Raw genomic sequence first — 20,776 nt, 5'->3', positions numbered from 1 at the left:
AATCTTTATTTAAACCTTTTGGATTCATTTTTATAACAGTGTAGCTTCATGTCAATTGAAATTCATAACATCATGTAGTCCTCTCAGACACAAAGGTGCTGATGTCCTTAGTCTGCTCCGGTTACTATAGCAACGAGACCGGCACACTCTCCGTCAGCAACTTAATGCTGATGCTGCTCTCTTGTCTGTGGTTCACCCCTGCAGTGTAACCTTTAAAAGTGAAAGAGTTTCCCACTGCACAGTGTGCTGAATGAATATCAGTTATGCTTCTTAATACTGTGGGAACGGTAACATGGACAACATCCATTTAGAGTCTCATGCATCAATAGAGGCATTTTAGCGCAGTGTAAAGGCATGGCCAAGAGAGGGGGCCATTGTTGAATACAGATGTCTGTTTTTGAATCATTCAAATCAAACACATCATTTCTGTTTTATTCTGTATTTCTCTTTAAGAGCCATCGCTTTCCTGGAGGCGCTTGCTTGTGTAAAATTTGGCCATGACTTGTTTTCCAAGACACAAATTCGCTACGTGCTCCTGTGGCTGCTGTGTCTGGTAAGAAAAGACAAGTGAGCATTTATAATTAAACGATATGTGTCACCTACAGTAATTGATTATTAAAACAGATTGAAAATAAGTGATTAATAAGGTAGATGTTGCAGGACTTTGCATCTGATGTGCTGCAAAAATATTAACTGTGAGGAGTAGCAGTTTATATTTTCTTTTTTCTTTAAGCAGACTCATTTTTTGCACACTTTTCCTTCCAGGCACTCATCACGCTCCTGTGCTTATATGGGATGGTGTGGTATGAGCAAAAGAAAGTGAAGGTGAGATGGGGCCTTGGGCTGCTTGCTTACTTAAATGTTTCTAGAGGTTTTGGTTTGCTTGTGATAGTAGAAACCTCCGTCTGTGGAATAGAACAGAGGGATGTACTACAAAGAAAGCTTAAGAGGTAAAACCTAAAATCCCAGTCACACACAGCAGGTATCACAGTGGTGGTTATCAACCTTTCTGTTAAGCCGGGCTTTCTGCTTCAAGGTTATGTGCACATTTACATAAAAAGGGCCGTTTAATGTTTCACATGACGCTTCTTCTGCACAAAGTGATCTCTTTGAGTGCCAGCTACTCCAGTCAGAGATTATTTTCCGATGATGATGATGATGATTAAACAGTATATATAAATGACAACAACATATAAATAACACAAAGTTAAATAGCTTTAAAATTTGACTCTCGTCAATACATCAAGTTTATTTTAATACTGAGTGAATCTCAGTGCTGCTGTGTAAGCATCAGAACCCAATATAAAAACATTTATATTAATTTTTTCCTCCATCGCCAACTGCAAATCCCAGTAAAAATGCACTGCTTCAACTTTTTAGCTGCACATTCGGTGGTGTTAGTAAGCTACGGCTTAACAAGCTGCACATATTAGATGTATTTACCCAGCAGAGGATCTTTATCACATGGAAACCATGATGTTTAAAAAAAGAAAAAAGAATCAGTGAAAAGCACTTCCTGATTATTAGGGCCCGAGCACTAAAAGTGCGAAGGCCCTATTGTATCTGCTCTGTTTATTATTATTATTATTATTATTATTATTATTTTTATATATATATATATATATATATATATATATATATATATATATATATATATATATATATATATATATATATATATATATATATATATATATATATATAATTTATTTATTTATTTTTCATTGAAATGAATTGCCTTTTTGAGGGCTTTAACATGCTCAAAAACTCATGAAATTTTGCACACATGCCAGGTCTGGTGAAAAATTTAGTATTTTAATGGTTTTACATATGAGCACTGGGAAATGGCTCTAGAGCGCTACCTATGCCTTGTTAAATGCAGCCCTACGAACACATCGTTTGAGCTAAATGTATGAAATCTGGCACACATGTGTATCATGCCAAGACGAACAAAAAAGTCTGTGGGCCCATTGACGCAAACCCAACAGGAAGTCCGCAATTTGGAAGTGAAGGTGACATTTTGGCTCTAATTTTGCAATTTCCATGCCTCGAACTTTTTCGAACTCCTCCTTGGGATTTGGTCGTATAAGCTTCATCTTTGGTCAGTGTCAACTACACACCTGGGCCATGTTAAATTGCGGAGCTTTTGAGTTTTCGTGATACGGTGAGGCCGTGGCGCCACGGCGAATTATGATGACTCGCCATGAAAATCTTATTGCCTCTCATTCTGTCATACATTGTCCGATCTGGACCAAAGAGCACACATATGATAAGGCTCCACCCCTGAACAAATTTCAACTGCCATATTTGACATTAAGGACAGCGCCACCTAGTGGGAACAGGAAATGTCATGTTTTACACTTTGGGGTACAGTATTGTGATGGGTGACATCTGCAGCCTCAAATTTCTCCAGGAAAGCCTTAAGGAGTTGGTCTTGGGTTACAGTGAAAACTGTGACTTTTCGCGAAAGGGTGCGACCCCGAAAGCATGGCGAACTTTGATGTCACGCCATGAAGAAACAAATTAGTATAACTCAATGAAATCCAGTCTGATCAGTACGAAACTTTACAGGCATGATTTCAGTCCCGCCCTGAACAGATTGACGTGCCCATTGTCCGGAATACGCAGAGCGTCACCTAGTGGCAACAGGAAATGTCATGTCTTTCATTTTGCTGTACTGATTTTCACAGGTTCATTGTGGCCACCTCAAAAGCGGTGAATATTAACATGAGTCCCTCATGATGCTTCAGTGTGAAAATTGTGACTTTAAACTGAACGGCGCACCCTGGTGGTAACGCAGTTCACCATGAAAAATGAAGTGGCTTTTGAGGGGCTTGGAAAGTTTAAAAAGTCTTGAAATTTGGCCCACACCTCCAATGTGATGAAGGCTTTGTTGTTATGTGATCATTTTCCTTGAATAATGTAAAATGGCTCCACAGCGCCCCCTACAAAATTTCAAAACATCAGCCCCTGCTCTGTGTTTCATCTATGAGTCTGAAACCTGGTAAGCTTATGGAAGATATCAAGATGTACAAAAAAGTCTTTTGGAGCAATATCCCAAATCCAACAGGAAGTCAGCCATTTTAAAATTAATGTGTAATTTTGGCCACATTTTCCCCTCTTTTCAGGCCTCATACTTTGACGAACTCCTCCAAGGGATTTCATCATATTGAACCATTCTCCAGTGTGTAGAATCTAAAGACCTTTGTGATGTTAAATTGCGAAGCTTTTTACGTTAAGGGAAACGGGGTGGTCATGGCGCCACGTGGAGTTTCAATCACTCGCAAAAAGCAATAATCTGCTGTCACTAAAAAACACAATGTCCAATCTCTCCCAAAGGTCGCAGGTGTGATGAGACTCGAGCTCAGAAATGTTTGTTATGCCATTTGTCAGTAATGGTTAGAGTGCCACCTAGTGGGACGACTATAATCATGGTAGAATAAGATGAAATGTTAGCTGGTGGTTAAATGCAAGAATTCCATCAACGTCACATCAGATCGGACGTGCTGGTTTTGGGTGTTGGGCGTGGCTCGAGGCGCCGGGGTGCGAGGGCCCTCATAACGCTGCTTGCAGCTTTAATTTATTTTTATTTTTTTTTTAAAAAACGCCTTGGCTGCATTTTTAGGTAAACAGCTGCAAAAAACTTTGTTTGCAAAACTCAGTAACTTTTTTGAAGAAGTAACTATATAAGTAATTGCCCAGCATTGGTCATTATTTACTGTATTTTGCAGACAGAGAGCTACAGGACTCTCTCCCAGACCACAGACTCATAATACAAGTCAGAGCTTTATAAAAAAAGAAAAAGAAAGAAAGTTGTGTTTTCAAAATTGGAGTTCAAGTTATTTTTACTTCCAATAGTGTTAACATCCTACACAGGTCATGAACAAGATTTTTTTAAATTTTCATTGTAAGTGGGCTAAAGCAGTTAATTAAAAGTAGTCTAACATAAATGTAAACGCTGTAATTTGATTATTTTAATAAACCATGTAACTTGGATGGATTTGATGCTGGCGTGACCACAGTGCACACGTCTGCTGTTGCTCACAGTGGTCCAAGTGTCCGCTCAGGGAGTTTGTGTGTTCGCTCAGACACGTGAAAAATTAGAAGGAACATTGCTGGTGAGATGTCATCAGAGCTGTAAATATTACTGCAGATGTTACTGTGTCAAAGTTACTGTGACTCAAACATAGAAAAATAGATTTTTTATTTCCCTCACCTAATTTTTAAAAGTATTTTATAGCATATAACACCTTTGAAAATATGCTTTGGTTCCCATTTAACTCCAGAAAATCATAAATCAAGATATGGATATTACCTGTCCACAGATTCATGGTGACGTAACTGCTCTTTTAACTGTCTGGTGTCTTTGCTTTGTTTGGTGTTTGTAGACATGGTTTACATGAGCTTTTAGCTGAGATTCAGAGGTTTCTGTGGACACTACCAGTGTTGGGACTAACGCGTTATTAAGTAACGCGTTACAGTAACTACGTTATTATTGTGGTAACGAACACGGTAACTAGTTATTATGCCAAAACCGGGAACGCGTTACTCGTTACTGGGATTTAGATAGGCTCGTTATTCGTTACTTCGTGTGGTGGCTATCGCGGAGCTTCCACAGATTCAATAACATTAGCAAGTGGTGGAAGCCAGCAGGTGCATGAAGGAAAAGGGAGTCAAGAGGAGAGACCCGAAGCGGCCACCGGTCCGAGAGTGTCAGGTGAACTGAACTTCAGGTAAGAAGTTATAACCTGCAGTCCATCTGGGTCAGATATGAACCAAGTTTAGGTGGAGTTTATTTTCGTTATGCTGACTTTTTCGTACTGCGTGCTAGCTAGTATGACGGAGTTTCTATACAGCTGGGTGGGTGCTATGTTAGAATAGAATAGAATAGAATTCAACTTTATTGTCATTGCACATGCACATGCACAGGGCAACGAAATGCAGTTTGCATCCATCCAGAAGTGCTTTAGTGATATAGATATATTACAATATATATTAGCAATAATATAGATATGTAAGTATATTACAGAAATGGGTCTATTATGGTATGTTATAATGTACACGGTATGAGGTATGTTGTGAATATTCTATAACTATAAGTATGTACAGGCTGTAGTGAGTACAAGCTATGTACAGGATATGAACAGGATATAAATATGAAAAACTATACAGAATATGAAATAAATAACTTTACAGAAATCTGAGATATACAGCTATACAGAAATGGGAACTATGCAAGTTGTAAACAGTTGTAGGATTAAAAATTATCGAATGTACAGAATGATTATTTACACAGAGCTATACAGTAGTGCAGTTAAGATAAGTGAGATATAATTCCTACAGAGGCTATATAAAGTGCTAGTGGTTGTGAGTGGTGGTTCAGTCCATGTTATTATTGTGTGTTTGAGGGTACAGTTGTCCATTGTGTGTGTGTGTGTAGGTGGTTGTGGTGTGTGTATGTCCAGTCCATGTGTTAACGTGGGTCAGATGTCAGGAGGCAGAGTTCAGGAGTCTGACAGCTGTGGGGAAGAAGCTGTTCCGGTACCTGGTGGTCTTAGTCCGGCGGCTCCTGTAGCGCCTCCCAGAGGGCAGGAGGGTGAAGAGTCCATGTGATGGGTGACTGGGGTCTTTGATGATTTTCCCAGCCCTTTTCAGACACCGCTTCCTGTAGATGTCCTTTATGGCAGGGAGTGGTGCTCCGGCGATGCGCTGGGCAGTTTTCATGACCCTCTGCAACGCCTTCCGGTCCGAGGCAGAACAGTTCCCGTACCAGACTGTTATACAGTTGGTCAGGATGCTCTCGATGGTGCAATGATAGAAGTTCACCAGGATGTCTGAGGACAGGTGGTTCTTCCTCAGAGTCCTCAAGAAGAAGAGGCGCTGGTGAGCCTTCTTGACCAGCTTGGAGCAGTTGGTCGTCCAGGTGAGATCCTCGGAGATGTGGACTCCCAGGAACTTGAAGCTGCTCACACGCTCCACAGCCGTCCCCTTAATGTGGATGGGTGGATGTGGGTCAGCATTCCTCCTGTAGTCCACGATGAGCTCCTTGGTCTTCTCGGTGTTAAGCAGCAGGTTGTTTCTGTCGCACCACTCAGCCAGACGATCCACCTCCTCCCTGTAGGCGGCCTCATCGTTGTCACTGATGAGGCCAATCACCGTGGTGTCATCTGCAAACTTAATGATGGTGTTGGAACCATCAGCAGGTCTGCAGTCGTGGGTGAAGAGGGAGTAGAGGAAAGGGCTCATCACACAGCCTTGTGGTACACCGGTGTTCATTGTGATTGTAGATGAGCAGCGGTTATCCAGCCGGACATGTTGGGGGCGGTTGGTCAGGAAGTCCAGTAACCATTTGCACATGAGGGAACTGATGCCCAGGTCTGTCAGTTTCCTGATGAGTTGTGAGGGGAGGGTTGTATTGAATGCTGAACTGAAGTCTATAAACAGCATTCTGGCGTAGGTGGTGTTGTTGTCCAGGTGTGAGAGGACAGAGTGCAGTGCGATGGAGACTGCATCCTCTGTGCTCCTGTTCTGGCGGTATGCGAATTGGTGGGGGTCCAGGGTGGGGGGGAGACAGGATTTGAAGTGTGCTAGGACCAGCTGCTCTAAACACTTAGTGATGATGGGGGTGAGTGCTACTGGGCGGTAGTCATTGAGGCTAGATGGGTTGGAGTTTTTGGGTATCGGGACGATGGAGGTGGATTTGAAGCAGGCCGGTACCACAGCGTGGGCCAAGGACAGATTGAATATGTCTGTGAGCACTCATGCAAGCTCCCCAGGACACGCTCTGAGAACACGCCCGGGGATGCCATCGGGACCTGCAGCCTTGTGGACATTGATCCTGCTCAGCACCGCTCCTACATCGGTGGGGGAGAGAGTCAGAGGTTGGTGGTCTGGCGTCACGTCTGCTTTGGTTACTGATGTTGAACTTTATTTTGTTCATAAGGTTAATTATTAGAGTTGCCAACCATCCCGTAAAAAACGGAATCGTCTCGTATTCAGAGAAAATATTACGCGTTTCGTATTGAGGTGAAAAGGAACAGTTTGTCCCGGACTTCAGCTACAATGAAAAAGACACAAAGCTGGAGTTATTCTGTGTCTTTGCTGCACAGCTGCCTCTTCTTCTCTCATCCTCTCACCCTCCCGCTCCTGTTTCTACTTCAATCATGAAACTGATCAATGATCAGCTGATCTGCTTTTCTCTCTTGTTTATTTATCGCCCACTTTGCGCCAGAAAGAGGAAACCAGCGGATGTCGCGCTAAACAACAGCAGCACTTTTAAGCTTGATCAGCTGTTGTTAGAATTTATTTAATATTAATTTCTACTATCAGCTGATGTTTGCTGGAGCCACAGCTGTAAACCTGCTGGTCATGATATCGGTTTGGTTATGTGATGAGAGGGAAACATGAAGATGAAACCAGGAGATGTCCTTACTGAATCATCAGAGCTGTGATGGAGAAACAGGTTTACCTTTTAGTTAACATGAATGAGTTGAAGGGAAGTGATGAACTGTTTCTGAGAGACAAATAACACCAGGATCCTTTTTTAAGTAGCTGACAGCTGGTAACTGTGCAGGGGCGGGTCTAGCAAAGTGTTGCCAGGGGGGCAGGTAGGGCATTAACAGGGAGAGGGGGGCACAAGGAAATACTTTCTTTTTCTCATTTCAAATGTCTCACTTTTAAAAAAAATAATTATCTGAGTCTTGCAACAAACAATTGATAGATTGATACATATATACCATCAGAACAGTGTACATCACTGTCACAACAGCGTTTGTTTTCATTCAAAGGCTTTATGATTTTTCCTGTAATGGTGGGCCGGTCTCTAGTTAAAATGCCCGGGACGATTTTTTTGTCCCAGTCCAGCTCTGTATGCAGCTCATCTTCAGTCTGGTGTTACCTACATCTTCCTATTCAGAAGGCAGAATTTCCGAGTTCTGAGTACAATCGAAAGCACCACGACTGCAGTTTTTGTGTTGGATGTAAAAAGCAGGCTAGGATGGAATCAGGTGTGGGATTTCTCTCGTGGAAATGTGCACATTATTTTTTCCTTTCTATTGGTAGGTGGCACAGTGCACTTGTGGCAAGTAAGCAAGTTAGAAGACTGGTAATCTTGCTGGGTATCCAGTTACGGAAGCAACACATTAACAAGAGAATTCTGAGTAAAACCAAAGTTACTTTCCCTAGTAACTAGTTACTCTGAAAGTAACGAGTAACTTGAAGTAACTGAGTTACTTTTGATAGAAGTAACTAGTAATGTAACTAAGTTACTAATTTAAAGTAACTTACCCAACACTGGACACTACTCATGTCAGCACTTATATTTCTGACCTCGTGTTATAATCGATTAAACGTGATCTCCTCCCTTTTGCCCCCATTTTTGATGTTGTGGGTACAAATGATCAGGCATGCTATTCTCATAATAAATCAGATAAAATACTGCAAATAATTAATCCTGCATTTGTGTGATTGAAATGTGTGTGCAATGACACCGTTTTAAAGATTTGGCCTAAATGATTCTGGAGTGAATGAGCCTGAACATGATGACCGGACTAGTGACACCATATCACCTGTGACACTCACACACGCACGTATGACTTTGCCAGTTTCAGCTGAAACAATTTCAGTGTTTCAAACCATGTTCCAGAGTTTTTAGTTCACCGTTCATGAGGTTTCAAGAAGAAAATGAAAGACAGATCTGAATGTTTGAAAGTGTTTTGGAAAAACTCTGTAAAGATTAGATGAACAATACTCAAAGGATAAATTCAACTGTTTTATTTTGTTAGATAAGTTGAAAAAAAAGTTAAACAAGCAAGTAAATAACAAAACAAGGTTAAATGAGGTAAGAACAAAAAGTTAACAAGTAAATAACAAAACAAGGTTAAATGAGTTAAGAACAAAAAGTTAACAAGTAAATAGCAAAACAAGGTTAAATGAGTTAAGAACAAAAAGTTAACAAGTAAATAGCAAAACAAGGTTAAATGAGTTAAGAACAAAAAGTTAACAAGTAAATAGCAAAACAAGGTTAAATGAGTTAAGAACAAAAAGTTAACAAGTAAATAACGAAACAAGGTTAAATGAGTTAAGAACAAAAAGTTAACAAGTAAATAACGAAACAAGGTAGAGGAGCGAAAACCCCAACAATCCCCTCTGAGCAAGCGCTAGGCGACAGTGGGGAGGAAAAACTGCCTTTAAACGGGCAGAAACCTCCGGCAGAACCAGGCTCAGGAGGGGGCAGTCAACTGCCGGGACTGGTTGGGGGGGTGAACAGAGGTGGAGCAAGACGAGGCTACATCAGTTGAAGAAGCAGTATTGTCCCTCTTCCGGAAAAAGCTGAAGAATCTTTTCTTCTTTTTCATGGACTTTTCCACGAGCGCCTTTTTGTCCAGGATGAGGGTTCTCAACTGATCGATGTTTTCTGTGTTTTGCCTCTCAAGTTTCTTGCATGTTTGTTCCACCTGTTCTAATGTTGCTTGTGTTTCTTCAAGCTTTTCTTTGAGGTCTTTGGATGTTGCCTCCTGTGTCAGCTTTGCCTCCTGCAGGTCTGCATTTCTCACTTGATCTTCTTTGTGCATGCCTTCTAGCTGCTCATTTCTTTTCTGGATATCGCGGAGCGTACACTGCAGGTCTTCATGTGTTTTATCTTGCTTTTGCTTTTGGGCCTGCATTTCTGTGTTTTCCCGCTTCAAGTTGTTGAATTCCAACAATATCCCCTTAATGAGCTCTGAGTTGTTTTTCGCCATTTGATCGATCCTTTTCTGCATGTGTGAGCATCGTTGTTCCAGTGTTTCCTTTTCTCCCTCCAGCTCACTTGTTTTGACCTTCAGTTCATTACAGAATTCTTGCAACTTTTGATTTTTACTCTCAAAGTCCTTGATGATGCACTTTTCTTCTGCCAGCCTTTCTTGCTTTTGCTCTTTCTCTTGAAGGAGGTCTTCATTTTGGCGCAGTGTTTGATCCAACCTTACCTTCACCATTCTGTACTTTTCCTGCATGCCTTGGAGTTCGCGCTGCAGGTCTTTTTGCTTTGTGTCCTGTTGTTCCTTCTGTTGGAGGACTTCTTTATTTTTTTCTTCAGCTTCATCAAGCTTTCTTTGGAGCAGGCGATTGTTTTGGTCCATGTATTGCAGATCCCACTCTATCTTATCAATCGTCGCTTTCCTGCCTTGAAGCTGCTTGGACATTTCTTTAACTTCAGCGCTCTTTTGCTTATTTTCTTTGATGAGGAATACAATCTGCTCTCTGGCTTGAGCAAACTTGATCCCCCAGCCCTCATTAATAATGTTGATGTTGGGCTGGCGCTGTAGTGTTTCTTCCAGGTGTTTGTTTTGTGCTTCCATTTGTAAGCACTTCTTCTCCAGGTGAAGTTTTTCTTCTTCAATTTGTCGAATTTTGTTCTGGAGATGGTTGTTTTCATTTCTACTCTCCTGTAATGCCTTTTGGATGGAGAAGAGGCCATTTGGAGAAATTGGCCGGCCACGCGTGGAAGGAGAGGCGGCGAAATCTTTTTGTCTCGGTTGCCGTAATCTTGGATACATGTTGGCGTTTGTATCCGATGACTCTGAGAGGTTTCCAAATTTTTCTGTAGTGAACGTTTGAAAGCTGCTAACACAAAGGCTGCGAAGAAACGAACTAAAAATTTCTGTTTCTCACCCCTACTTAAGGAAAAACTTCAAAGGATCAAAGATCCTTGTGACATCATCACTCCTAAGCCAATCAGATTGTCACATGACATTTTGGAATGTCGAATGGGGAGATTTTTTTTTTTTTTTAAACAGTTTTCAAATTTAAACAGTTTTCAAATTTAACTTAATATTTAAGTGTTTCTTACTTGACCCGCTTAGTCGATTAAAAAGTTAATTGCCACGAACACCCCTAATGTTATATAACAGACCACAGAAAAAAAGACAGTTTTTTTCTACGTGACAGAGCTATAATAAATGTTTTGTTTTTTTTAATTATCCTACTTTTTATAAAAGGGAACATTATTTAAAGAATATGTATTTAATTAAAACCTCTGTATTCATCTAAAGGGTATAACAAGAAGGGTGAGCTTCCTGCTCGAAAAGGAAATGACCAAAATAAATGTAGTTCTCTGCAATTACAAAGTCTTGGTGTCAAAATGAAGCTAACACTGGTGAGCAATGTTCCCTCTAAGCTGCGCGCGTGCGCAATTGCGCACTGCTGGCACGATCTCTGCGCACAAAAAAAATCGAACCTGAATTGAAATTAAAGTAAATACATTAACAATTCTGTTTTGCAGTGTTAGTCAGTAAGTGACTGGCTGCTCCTGTATGGGATCAGAACGATGTCACCTTATCCCATAGTCCAGCCAAGAATGCGATTCACATTCGTATATACGCAGCTAATCAACGTTGCTGACAGGCTATGACAGCGTCCTTATGTGCCGACACCGGTGTTTTAGCGAGCAAAGCGGCTGATGTGGAGTGAAGCCACGTTAATGACAACGTGTACAACCATTGGAGATGTGAGCAGGACAGACGGAAGAATTAACGGGAAAAGTGTGGACTTTATACCAGTTTTTAAATTGTGTTGATAGGCCACGTAAAACCAGAGTTATGATAAAAAGAATATATGCAATGTTTGGTTTTTATATTTATTGCGGGAAGAAACTGTAAAAACGTCGTTTTATAAGGAAAACGCTGGAAAGCTCTCTCCGCCTGTGAGCAAAAAGAAAACCAAAAACCCCAGTCTTTCCTATTGGTCGAAAAATGTACCATGTCGACCAATCAAAAAATGATATGGCAACATGGCATTTAGTGGTTTAGGGAGGGGGAAGTTTTAGGAGTGACGGCGGTGTTTTGAGATGTGAGAGATTTGCGACGTTTAGTACAAATCTTGTGTAGTTAGTGTGTAGTGTAGTCCAGCGGTCCCCAACCTTTTTTGCGCCACGGACCGGTTTATGCCCGACAATATTTTCATGGACCGGCCTTTAAGGTGTCGCGGATAAATACAACAAAATAAAACTAGTACCGGTACCGAAAAAAAGAAAATTTATTCATAACACATGTGAAAAGACCAAGGAAAACCGAGTAAACGATAAAAACGATAACAAAATAACGCTGAAAACCGATAAAAACCCTGAAAACTATACATTTCACCCCTGAGCCTCAACTCTCGCGGCCCGGTACCAAACGACTCACAGACCGGTACCGGTCCGAGGCCCGGGGGTTGGGGACTGCTGGTGTAGTCAATCGTTTTGTTGTGTGTGTCAGAACAATGAGGCGACTGCTGAATGTTACAGGTGTTACAGGAGTGATACATCTCCTGTTGTCAGGCAGGGATCAGGCTGTTGTTCTTCTTTATCTCATAATGGACAGAAATTATTTTTTGGAGTGGCACAAATAATTTGTGTGGCATCAGATTTGATGCAGAACAGCTGATTGTTCTGTAAATAGTTTGAAATGTTTATTAGGGCCCGAGCACTGAAAGTGCGAAGGCCCTATTGTATCTGCTCTGTTTATTATTATTATTAGGGCCCGAGCACTGACAGTGCGAAGGCCCTATTGTATCTGCTCTGTTTATTATTATTATTATTATTATTAGGGCCCGAGCACTGACAGTGCGAAGGCCCTATTGTATCTGCTCTGTTTATTATTATTATTATTATTATTATTATTATTATTATTATTATTATTATTATTATTATTATTATTATTATTATTATTATTTCGGCAAATGAATCGGCCTTTTGAGGGCCTAAACATGCTCAAAAACTCATGAAATTTTGCACACGCATCAGGTCTGGTGAAAATTTACGTATTTTAATGTTCTCAGACATGGCCAGGGAAAATTGGCTCAGTAGCGCCACCTAGAAAAATGAAAAACGCGAGCCCCCGGTATGGGTATGACCTACATGTTTGAAAGTCGGTACACATATATAACGTTCAGAGTCGAACAAAAAAGTCTATTATGGCCATGTCCTAAACCCAACAGGAAGTCCGCCATTTTGGATTGAAGGTGACATTTTGGCTCTGATTTTACCGTTTCCATGCCTTGTACTTTAACGAACTCCTCCTTGGGATTTGGTCCTATAAACTTCAAATTTGGACAGTGCCAACTACACACCTGGGCCATGTTAAATTGCGGAGCTTTTGAGTTTTCACAATACGGTGACGCCGTGGCGCCGCGGCGAATTTCAATGACTCGCCATGAAAAACTTATTGCCTCTCATTCTGTCATACATTGTCCGAGCTGGACCAAAGAGCACACATATGATAAGGCTCCACCCCTGAACACATTTCAACTGCCATATTTGACATCAGGGACAGCGCCACCTAGTGGGAACAGGAAATGTCATGTTTTACACTTTGGGGTACAGTATTGTGATGGGTGACATCTGCAGCCTCAAATTTCTCCAGGAAAGCCTTAAGGAGTTGGTCTTGGGTTACAGTGAAAACTGTGACTTTTCGCGAAAGGGTGTGACCCCAGCAGCATGGCGAACTTTGATGTCTCGCCATGGAGAAACAAATTAGTATAACTCAATGAAATCCAAGCTGATCAGAACCAGACTTTACAGGCATGATGTCAGACCCGCCCTGAACAGATTGATGTGCCCATTGTCGGGAATACGCAGAGCGCCACCTAGTGGCAACAGGAAATGTCATGGCTTTCACTTTGTTGTACTGATTTTCACAGGTTCATCGTGGCCATCTCAAAAGCGGTGAATATCACGATCAGTCCCTAATGATGCTTCAGTGCGAAAATTGTGACTTTAAACTGAACGGCGCACCCTGGTGGGAAGGCGGTTGACCATGAAAAATGAAGTGGCTTTTGAGGGGCTTGGAAAGTTTATATAGGCTTTAAATTTGGCCCACACCTCCAATGTGATGAACGCTTTGTTGTTATGTAACCATTTTCCTTGAATAGCGCAAAATGGCTCCACAGCGCCCCCTACAAAATTTCAAAACCACAGCCCCTGCTCTGTGTTTTATCTATGAGTCTGAAACCTGGTAAGCTTATAGGAGATATCAAGATGTACAAAAAAGTCTCTTGGAGCAATATCCCAAATCCAACAGGAAGTCAGCCATTTTAAAATTAATGTGTAATTTTGGCGACATTTTCCCCTCTTTTCAGGCACCGTACTTTGACGAACTCCTCCAAGGGATTTCATCAGATTGATGCGATCTCCTGTATGTGGCATCTAAAGACCTTTGTGATGTTAAATTGCGAAGCTTTTTACGTTCAGGGAAACAGCGTGGTCATGGCGGCACGTGGAGTTTCAATCACTCGCCAAAAAGCAGTAATCTGCTGTCACTCAAAAACACAATGTTCAATCTCTCCCAAAGGTCATAGGCGTGATGAGACTCAAGCTCGGAAATGTTTGTTATGCCATTTGTCAGTAATGGTTAGAGCGCCACCTAGTGGGGCGACTATAATCATGAGTGAATGAGATGAAATGTTAGCTGGTGGTTAAAGGCATGAATTCCATCAATGTGACATCAGATCGGACGTGCCGGTTTTAGGTGTTGGGCGTGGCTCGACGCGCCGGGGTGCGAGGGCCCTTATAACGCTGCTTGCAGCTTTAATTATTATTATTATTAGGGCCCGAGCACTGACAGTGCGAAGGCCCTATTGTATCTGCTCTGTTTATTATTATTATTATTATTATTATTATTATTATTATTATTTCGGCAAATGAATCGGCCTTTTGAGGGCCTAAACATGCTCAAAAACTCATGAAATTTTGCACACGCGTCAGGTCTGGTGAAAATTTACGTATTTTAATGTTCTCAGACATGGCCAGGGAAAATTGGCTCAGTAGCGCCACCTAGAAAAATGAAAAACGCGAGCCCCCGGTATGGGTATGACCTACATGTTTGAAAGTCGGTACACATATATAACGTTCAGAGTCGAACAAAAAAGTCTATTATGGCCATGTCCTAAACCCAACAGGAAGTCCGCCATTTTGGATTGAAGGTGACATTTTGGCTCTGATTTTACCATTTCCATGCCTCGAACTTTTTCGAACTCCTCCTTGGGATTTGATCATACAAGCTTCATCTTTGGTCAGTGTCAACTACACACCTGGGCCATGTTAAATTGCGGAGCTTTTGAGTTTTCACAATACGGTGAGGCCGTGGCGCCACGGCGAATTTCGATGACTCGCCATGAAAATCTTATTGCCTCTCATTCTGTCATACATTGTCTGATCTGGACCAAAGAGCACACATATGATAAGGCTCCACCCCTGAACATATTTCAACTGCCATATTTGACATAAGGGCCAGCGCCACCTAGTGGGAACAGGAAATGTCATGTTTTACACTTTGGGATACAGTATTGTGATGGGTGACATCTGCAGCCTCAAATTTCTCCAGGAAAGCCTTAAGGAGTTGGTCTTGGGTTACAGTGAAAACTGTGAGTTTTCGCGAAAGGGTGTGACCCCAGCAGCATGGCGAACATTTATGTCTCGCCATGGAGAAACAAATTAGTATAACTCAATGAAATCCAGTCTGATCAGTACGAGACTTTACAGGTATGATGTCAGACCCGCCCTGAACAGATTGATGTGCCCATTGTCAGGAATATGCAGAGCGCCACCTAGTGGCAACAGGGAATGTCATGTCTTTCACTTTGTTGTACTGATTTTCACAGGTTCATCGTGGACACCTCAAAAGCGGTGAATATTAACATGGGTCCCTCGTGATGCTTCAGTGCGAAAATTGTGACTTTAAACTGAACAGCGCACCCTGGTGGCAGCGCAGTTCACCATGAAAGATGAAGTGGCTTTTGAGGGGCTTGGAAAGTTTATATAGGCTTGAAATTTGGCGCACACCTCCAATGTGATGAAGTCTTTGTTGTTATGTAACCATTTTCCTTGAATAGCGCAAAATGGCTCCACAGCGCCCCCTACAATATTTCAAAACATCAGCCCCTGCTCTGTGTTTTATCTATGAGTCTGAAACCTGGTAAGCTTATAGGAGATACCAAGATGTACAAAAAAGTCTCTTGGAGCAATATCCCAAATCCAACAAGAAGTCAGCCATTTTAAAATGAATGTGTAATTTTGGCGACATTTTCCCCTCTTTTCAGGCACCATACTTTGACGAACTCCTCCAAGGGATTTAATCAGATTGACGCGATTTCCTCTGTGTGGAATCTGAAGACCTTTGTGATGTTAAATTGCGAAGCTTTTTACGTTCAGGGCAACGAGGTGGTCATGGCGGCACGTGGTGTCAGTCACTCGCCAAAAAGCAGTAATCTGCTGTCACTCAAAAACACAATGTTCAATCTCTCCCAAAGGTCATAGGCGTGATGAGACTCAAGCTCGGAAATGTTTGTTATGCCATTTGTCATTAATGGTTAGAGCGCCACCTAGTGGGACGACTAACTAATCATGATTGAACGAGATGAAATGTTAGCTGGTGGTTAAATGCATGAATTCCATCAATGTGACATCAGATCGGACGTGCTGGTTTCAGGTGTTGGGCGTGGCTTGACGCGCCGGGGTGCGAGGGCCCTCATAACGCTGCTTGCAGCTTTAATTATTATTATTATTATTATTTCGGCAAATGAATCGGCCTTTTGAGGGCCTAAACATGCTCAAAAACTCATGAAATTTTGCACACGCGTCAGGTCTGGTGAAAATTTACGTATTTTAATGTTCTCAGACATGGCCAGGGAAAATTGGCTCAGTAGCGCCACCTAGAAAAATGAAAAACGCGAGCCCCCGGTATGGGTATGACCTACATGTTTGAAAGTCGGTACACATATATAACGTTCAGAGTCGAACAAAAAAGTCTATTATGGCCATGTCCTAAACCCAACAGGAAGTCCGCCATTTTGGATTGAAGGTGACATTTTGGCTCTGATTTTACCGTTTCCATGCCTTGTACTTTAACGAACTCCTCCGTGGGATTTGGTCCTATAAACTTCAAATTTGGACAGTGCCAACTACACACCTGGGCCATGTTAAATTGCGGAGCTTTTGAGTTTTCACAATACGGTGACGCCGTGGCGCCGCGGCGAATTTCAATGACTCGCCATGAAAATCTTATTGCCTCTCATTCTGTCATACATTGTCCGAGCTGGACCAAAGAGCACACATATGATAAGGCTCCACCCCTGAACACATTTCAACTGCCATATTTGACATCAGGGACAGCGCCACCTAGTGGGAACAGGAAATGTCATGTTTTACACTTTGGGGTACAGTATTGTGATGGGTGACATCTGCAGCCTCAAATTTCTCCAGGAAAGCCTTAAGGAGTTGGCCTTGGGTTACAGTGAAAACTGTGACTTTTCGCGAAAGGGTGTGACCCCAGCAGCATGGCGAACTTTGATGTCTCGCCATAAAGAAACAAATTAGTATAACTCAATGAAATCCAGTCTGATCAGTACCAGACTTTACAGGCATGATGTCAGACCCGCCCTGAACAGATTGATGTGCCCATTGTCAGGAGTAAGCAGAGCGCCACCTAGTGGCAACAGGAAATGTCATGTCTTTCACTTTGTTGTACTGATTTTCACAGGTTCATTGTGGACACCTCAAAAGCGGTGAATATTAACATGGGTCCCTCGTGATGCTTCAGTGCGAAAATTGTGACTTTAAACTGAACGGCGCACCCTGGTGGCAGCGCAGTTCACCATGAAAGATGAAGTGGTGTTTGAGGGGCTTGGAAAGTTTATAGAGGCTTTAAATTTGGCCCACACCTCCAATGTGATGAACGCTTTGTTGTTATGTAACCATTTTCCTTGAATAGCGCAAAATGGCTCCACAGCGCCCCCTACAAAATTTCAAAACCACAGCCCTTGCTCTGTGTTTTATCTATGAGTCTGAAACCTGGTAAGCTTATAGGAGATATCAAGATGTACAAAAAAGTCTCTTGGAGCAATATCCCAAATCCAACAGGAAGTCAGCCATTTTAAAATGAATGTGTAATTTTGGCGACATTTTCCCCTCTTTTCAGGCACCGTACTTTGACGAACTCCTCCAAGGGATTTCATCAGATTGATGCGATCTCCAGTGTGTGGCATCTAAAGACCTTTGTGATGTTAAATTGCGAAGCTTTTTACATTCAGGGAAACGGGGTGGTCATGGCGGCACGTGGTTTCAGTCACTCGCCAAAAAGCAGTAATCTGCTGTCACTCAAAAACACAATGTTCAATCTCTCCCAAAGGTCATAGGCGTGATGAGACTCGAGCTCGGAAATGTTTGTTATGCCATTTGTCATTAATGGTTAGAGCGCCACCTAGTGGGACGACTAACTAATCATGATTGAACGAGGTGAAATGTTAGCTGGTGGTTAAATGCATGAATTCCATCAATGTGACATCAGATCGGACGTGCTGGTTTCAGGTGTTGGGCGTGGCTCGACACGCCGGGGGTGCGAGGGCCCTCATAACGCTGCTTGCAGCTTTAATTATTATTATTATTATTATTTTTCATTGAAATGAATTGCCTTTTTGAGGGCTTTAACATGCTCAAAAACTCATGAAATTTTGCACACATGCCAGGTCTGGTGAAAAATTTCGTATTTTAATGGTTTTACATATGAGCACTGGGAAATGGCTCTAGAGCGCCACCTATGCCTTGTTAAATGCAGCCCTACGACCACATCGTTTGAGCTACATGTATGAAATCTGGCACACATGTGTATCATGCCAAGACGAACAAAAAAGTCAGTGGGCCCATTGACGCAAACCCAACAGGAAGTCCGCCATTTGGAGGTGAAGGTGACATTTTGGCTCTAATTTTGCCATTTCCATGCCTCGAACTTTTTTGAAATCCTCCTTGGGATTTGGTCGTATAAGCTTCATATTTGGTCAGTGTCAACTACACACCTGGGCCATGTTAAATTGCGGAGCTTTTGAGTTTTCGTGATACGGTGAGGCCGTGGCGCCACGGCGAATTTCAATGACTCGCCATGAAAATCTTATTGCCTCTCATTCTGTCATACATTGTCCGATCTGGACCAAAGAGCACACATATGATAAGGCTCCACCCCTGAACATATTTCAACTGCCAAATTTGACATCAGGGACAGCGCCACCTAGTGGGAACAGGAAATGTCATGTTTTACACTTTGGGGTACAATATTGTGATGGGTGACATCTGCAGCCTCAAATTTCTCCAGGAAAGCCTTAAGGAGTTGGTCTTGGGTTACAGTGAAAACTGTGAGTTAAGGGTGTGGCCCCAGCAGCATGGCGAACTTTCATGTCTCGCCATGAAGAAACAAATTAATATAACTCAATGAAATCCAGTCTGATCAGTACCAGACTTTACAGGCATGATGTCAGACCCGCCCTGAAAAGATTGATGTGCCCATTGTCAGGAATACGCAGAGCGCCACCTAGTGGCAACAGGAAATGTCATGGCTTTAATTTTGTTGTACTGATTTTCACAGGTTCATTGTGGCCACCTCAAAAGCGGTGAATATCACCATCAGTCCCTCATGATGCTTCAGTGTGAAAATTGTGACTTTAAACTGAACGGCGCACCCTGGTGGTAACGCAGTTCACCATGAAAAATGAAGTGGCTTTTGAGGGGCTTGGAAAGTTTAAAAAGTCTTGAAATTTGGCCCACACCTCCAATGTGATGAAGGCTTTGTTGTTATGTGATCACTTTCCTTGAATAGCGCAAAATGGATCCACAGCGCCCCCTACAAAATTTCAAATCATCAGCCCCTGCTCTGTGTTTCATCTATGAGTCTGAAACCTGGTAAGCTTATAGAAGATATCAAGATGTACAAAAAAGTCTTTTGGAGCAATATCCCAAATCCAACAGGAAGTCAGCCATTTTAAAATTAATGTGTAATTTTGGCCACATTTTCCCCTCTTTTCAGGCACCGTACTTTGACGAACTCCTCCAAGGGATTTCATCAGATTGACGCGATCTCCAGTGTGTCGAATCTAAAGACCTTTGTGATGTTAAATTGCGAAGCTTTTTACGTTCAGGGAAACGGGGTGGTCATGGCGCTACGTGGAGTTTCAATCACTTGCCAAAAAGCAGTAATCTGCTGTCACTCAAAAACACAATGTCCAATCTCTCCCAAAGGTCGCAGGTGTGATGAGACTCAAACTCGGAAATGTTTGTTATGCCATTTGTCAGTAATGGTTAGAGCGCCACCTAGTGGGACAACTATAATCATGATTGAATGAGATGAAATGTTAGCTGGTGGTTAAATACATGAATTCCATCAATGTGACATCATATCGGACCTGCTAGGTGTAGGTGTTGGGCGTGACTCGACGCGCCGGGGTGCGAGGGCCCTCATAACGCTGCTTGCAGCTTTAATTTTAAATTAAAACTCTGCTCCTGACCAGGTTATGTGTGCAGCATGAGTTACCATGGTGATTTAGCCAAAACAGAGTCACTTTCTTGACACAGAAAACTTTGACTTTAACCTCGACATAGCTCACTGTGCCATTAATCTCCCTTCACGGTGCACCCCTCTGGCGTTAGCATTAATGTCAACAGTTAACTGTTTCTAAGTGCCCTGTGTAAGCATGGCACAGCATTAGAATATGACGGTGAGCACGGATGCAGAAAACTAGGACTCTGAAACCGTCTGTATATTTTGAACCAAGCCAGAGCAGTGTTTTGAGCGAGTGAGTTGTACAGACTGTTTGTGTTTGTGACTCTGATTTTCTTTCTGTTGGCAGAGAAATTCTCTGCAAAGGCACGACTGCAATGACAGGAGTGTTATTGACTCATGTGGTTTCATCACAGATGGTGCTGCAGGTCAGTCTCATAACATGCAGATTGATGACAACGTTTCACTAAACTCCATCTCAAATGTTTATCATGTCTTGT

The 20,776-nt window shown here is 42.1% G+C and overlaps 2 protein-coding genes across 2 annotated transcripts in view; one reads left to right on the top strand and one right to left on the bottom strand.

Moving 5' to 3' along the window:
• ptdss1b (phosphatidylserine synthase 1b) overlaps positions 1 to 20,776 on the top strand; it is a 29,072-nt gene that overhangs the window by 6,736 nt on the left and 1,560 nt on the right. Inside the window, exons 10-12 of the mRNA XM_084919915.1 lie at positions 454 to 553; positions 766 to 825; positions 20,626 to 20,704. Of these exons, the coding sequence (XP_084776041.1) occupies positions 454 to 553; positions 766 to 825; positions 20,626 to 20,704 (239 nt within the window). The remainder of the gene's footprint in view (positions 1 to 453; positions 554 to 765; positions 826 to 20,625; positions 20,705 to 20,776) is intronic.
• On the bottom strand, positions 9,222 to 10,745 carry LOC146362880 (uncharacterized). The gene has a single exon (XM_084920099.1). The coding sequence runs from the start codon at positions 10,533 to 10,535 to the stop codon at positions 9,222 to 9,224; it is 1,314 nt and encodes a 437-aa protein (XP_084776225.1). The 5' UTR covers positions 10,536 to 10,745.

This window comes from Perissodus microlepis, chromosome 22 (genome assembly GCF_051167445.1).
Source record: "Perissodus microlepis isolate ML-2025 ecotype Zambia chromosome 22, ASM5116744v1, whole genome shotgun sequence".
NCBI lineage: Eukaryota > Metazoa > Chordata > Actinopteri > Cichliformes > Cichlidae > Perissodus > Perissodus microlepis.
Note: the sequence above shows the minus strand (reverse complement) of the source record. Positions and strands in the feature narration are given on the sequence as shown.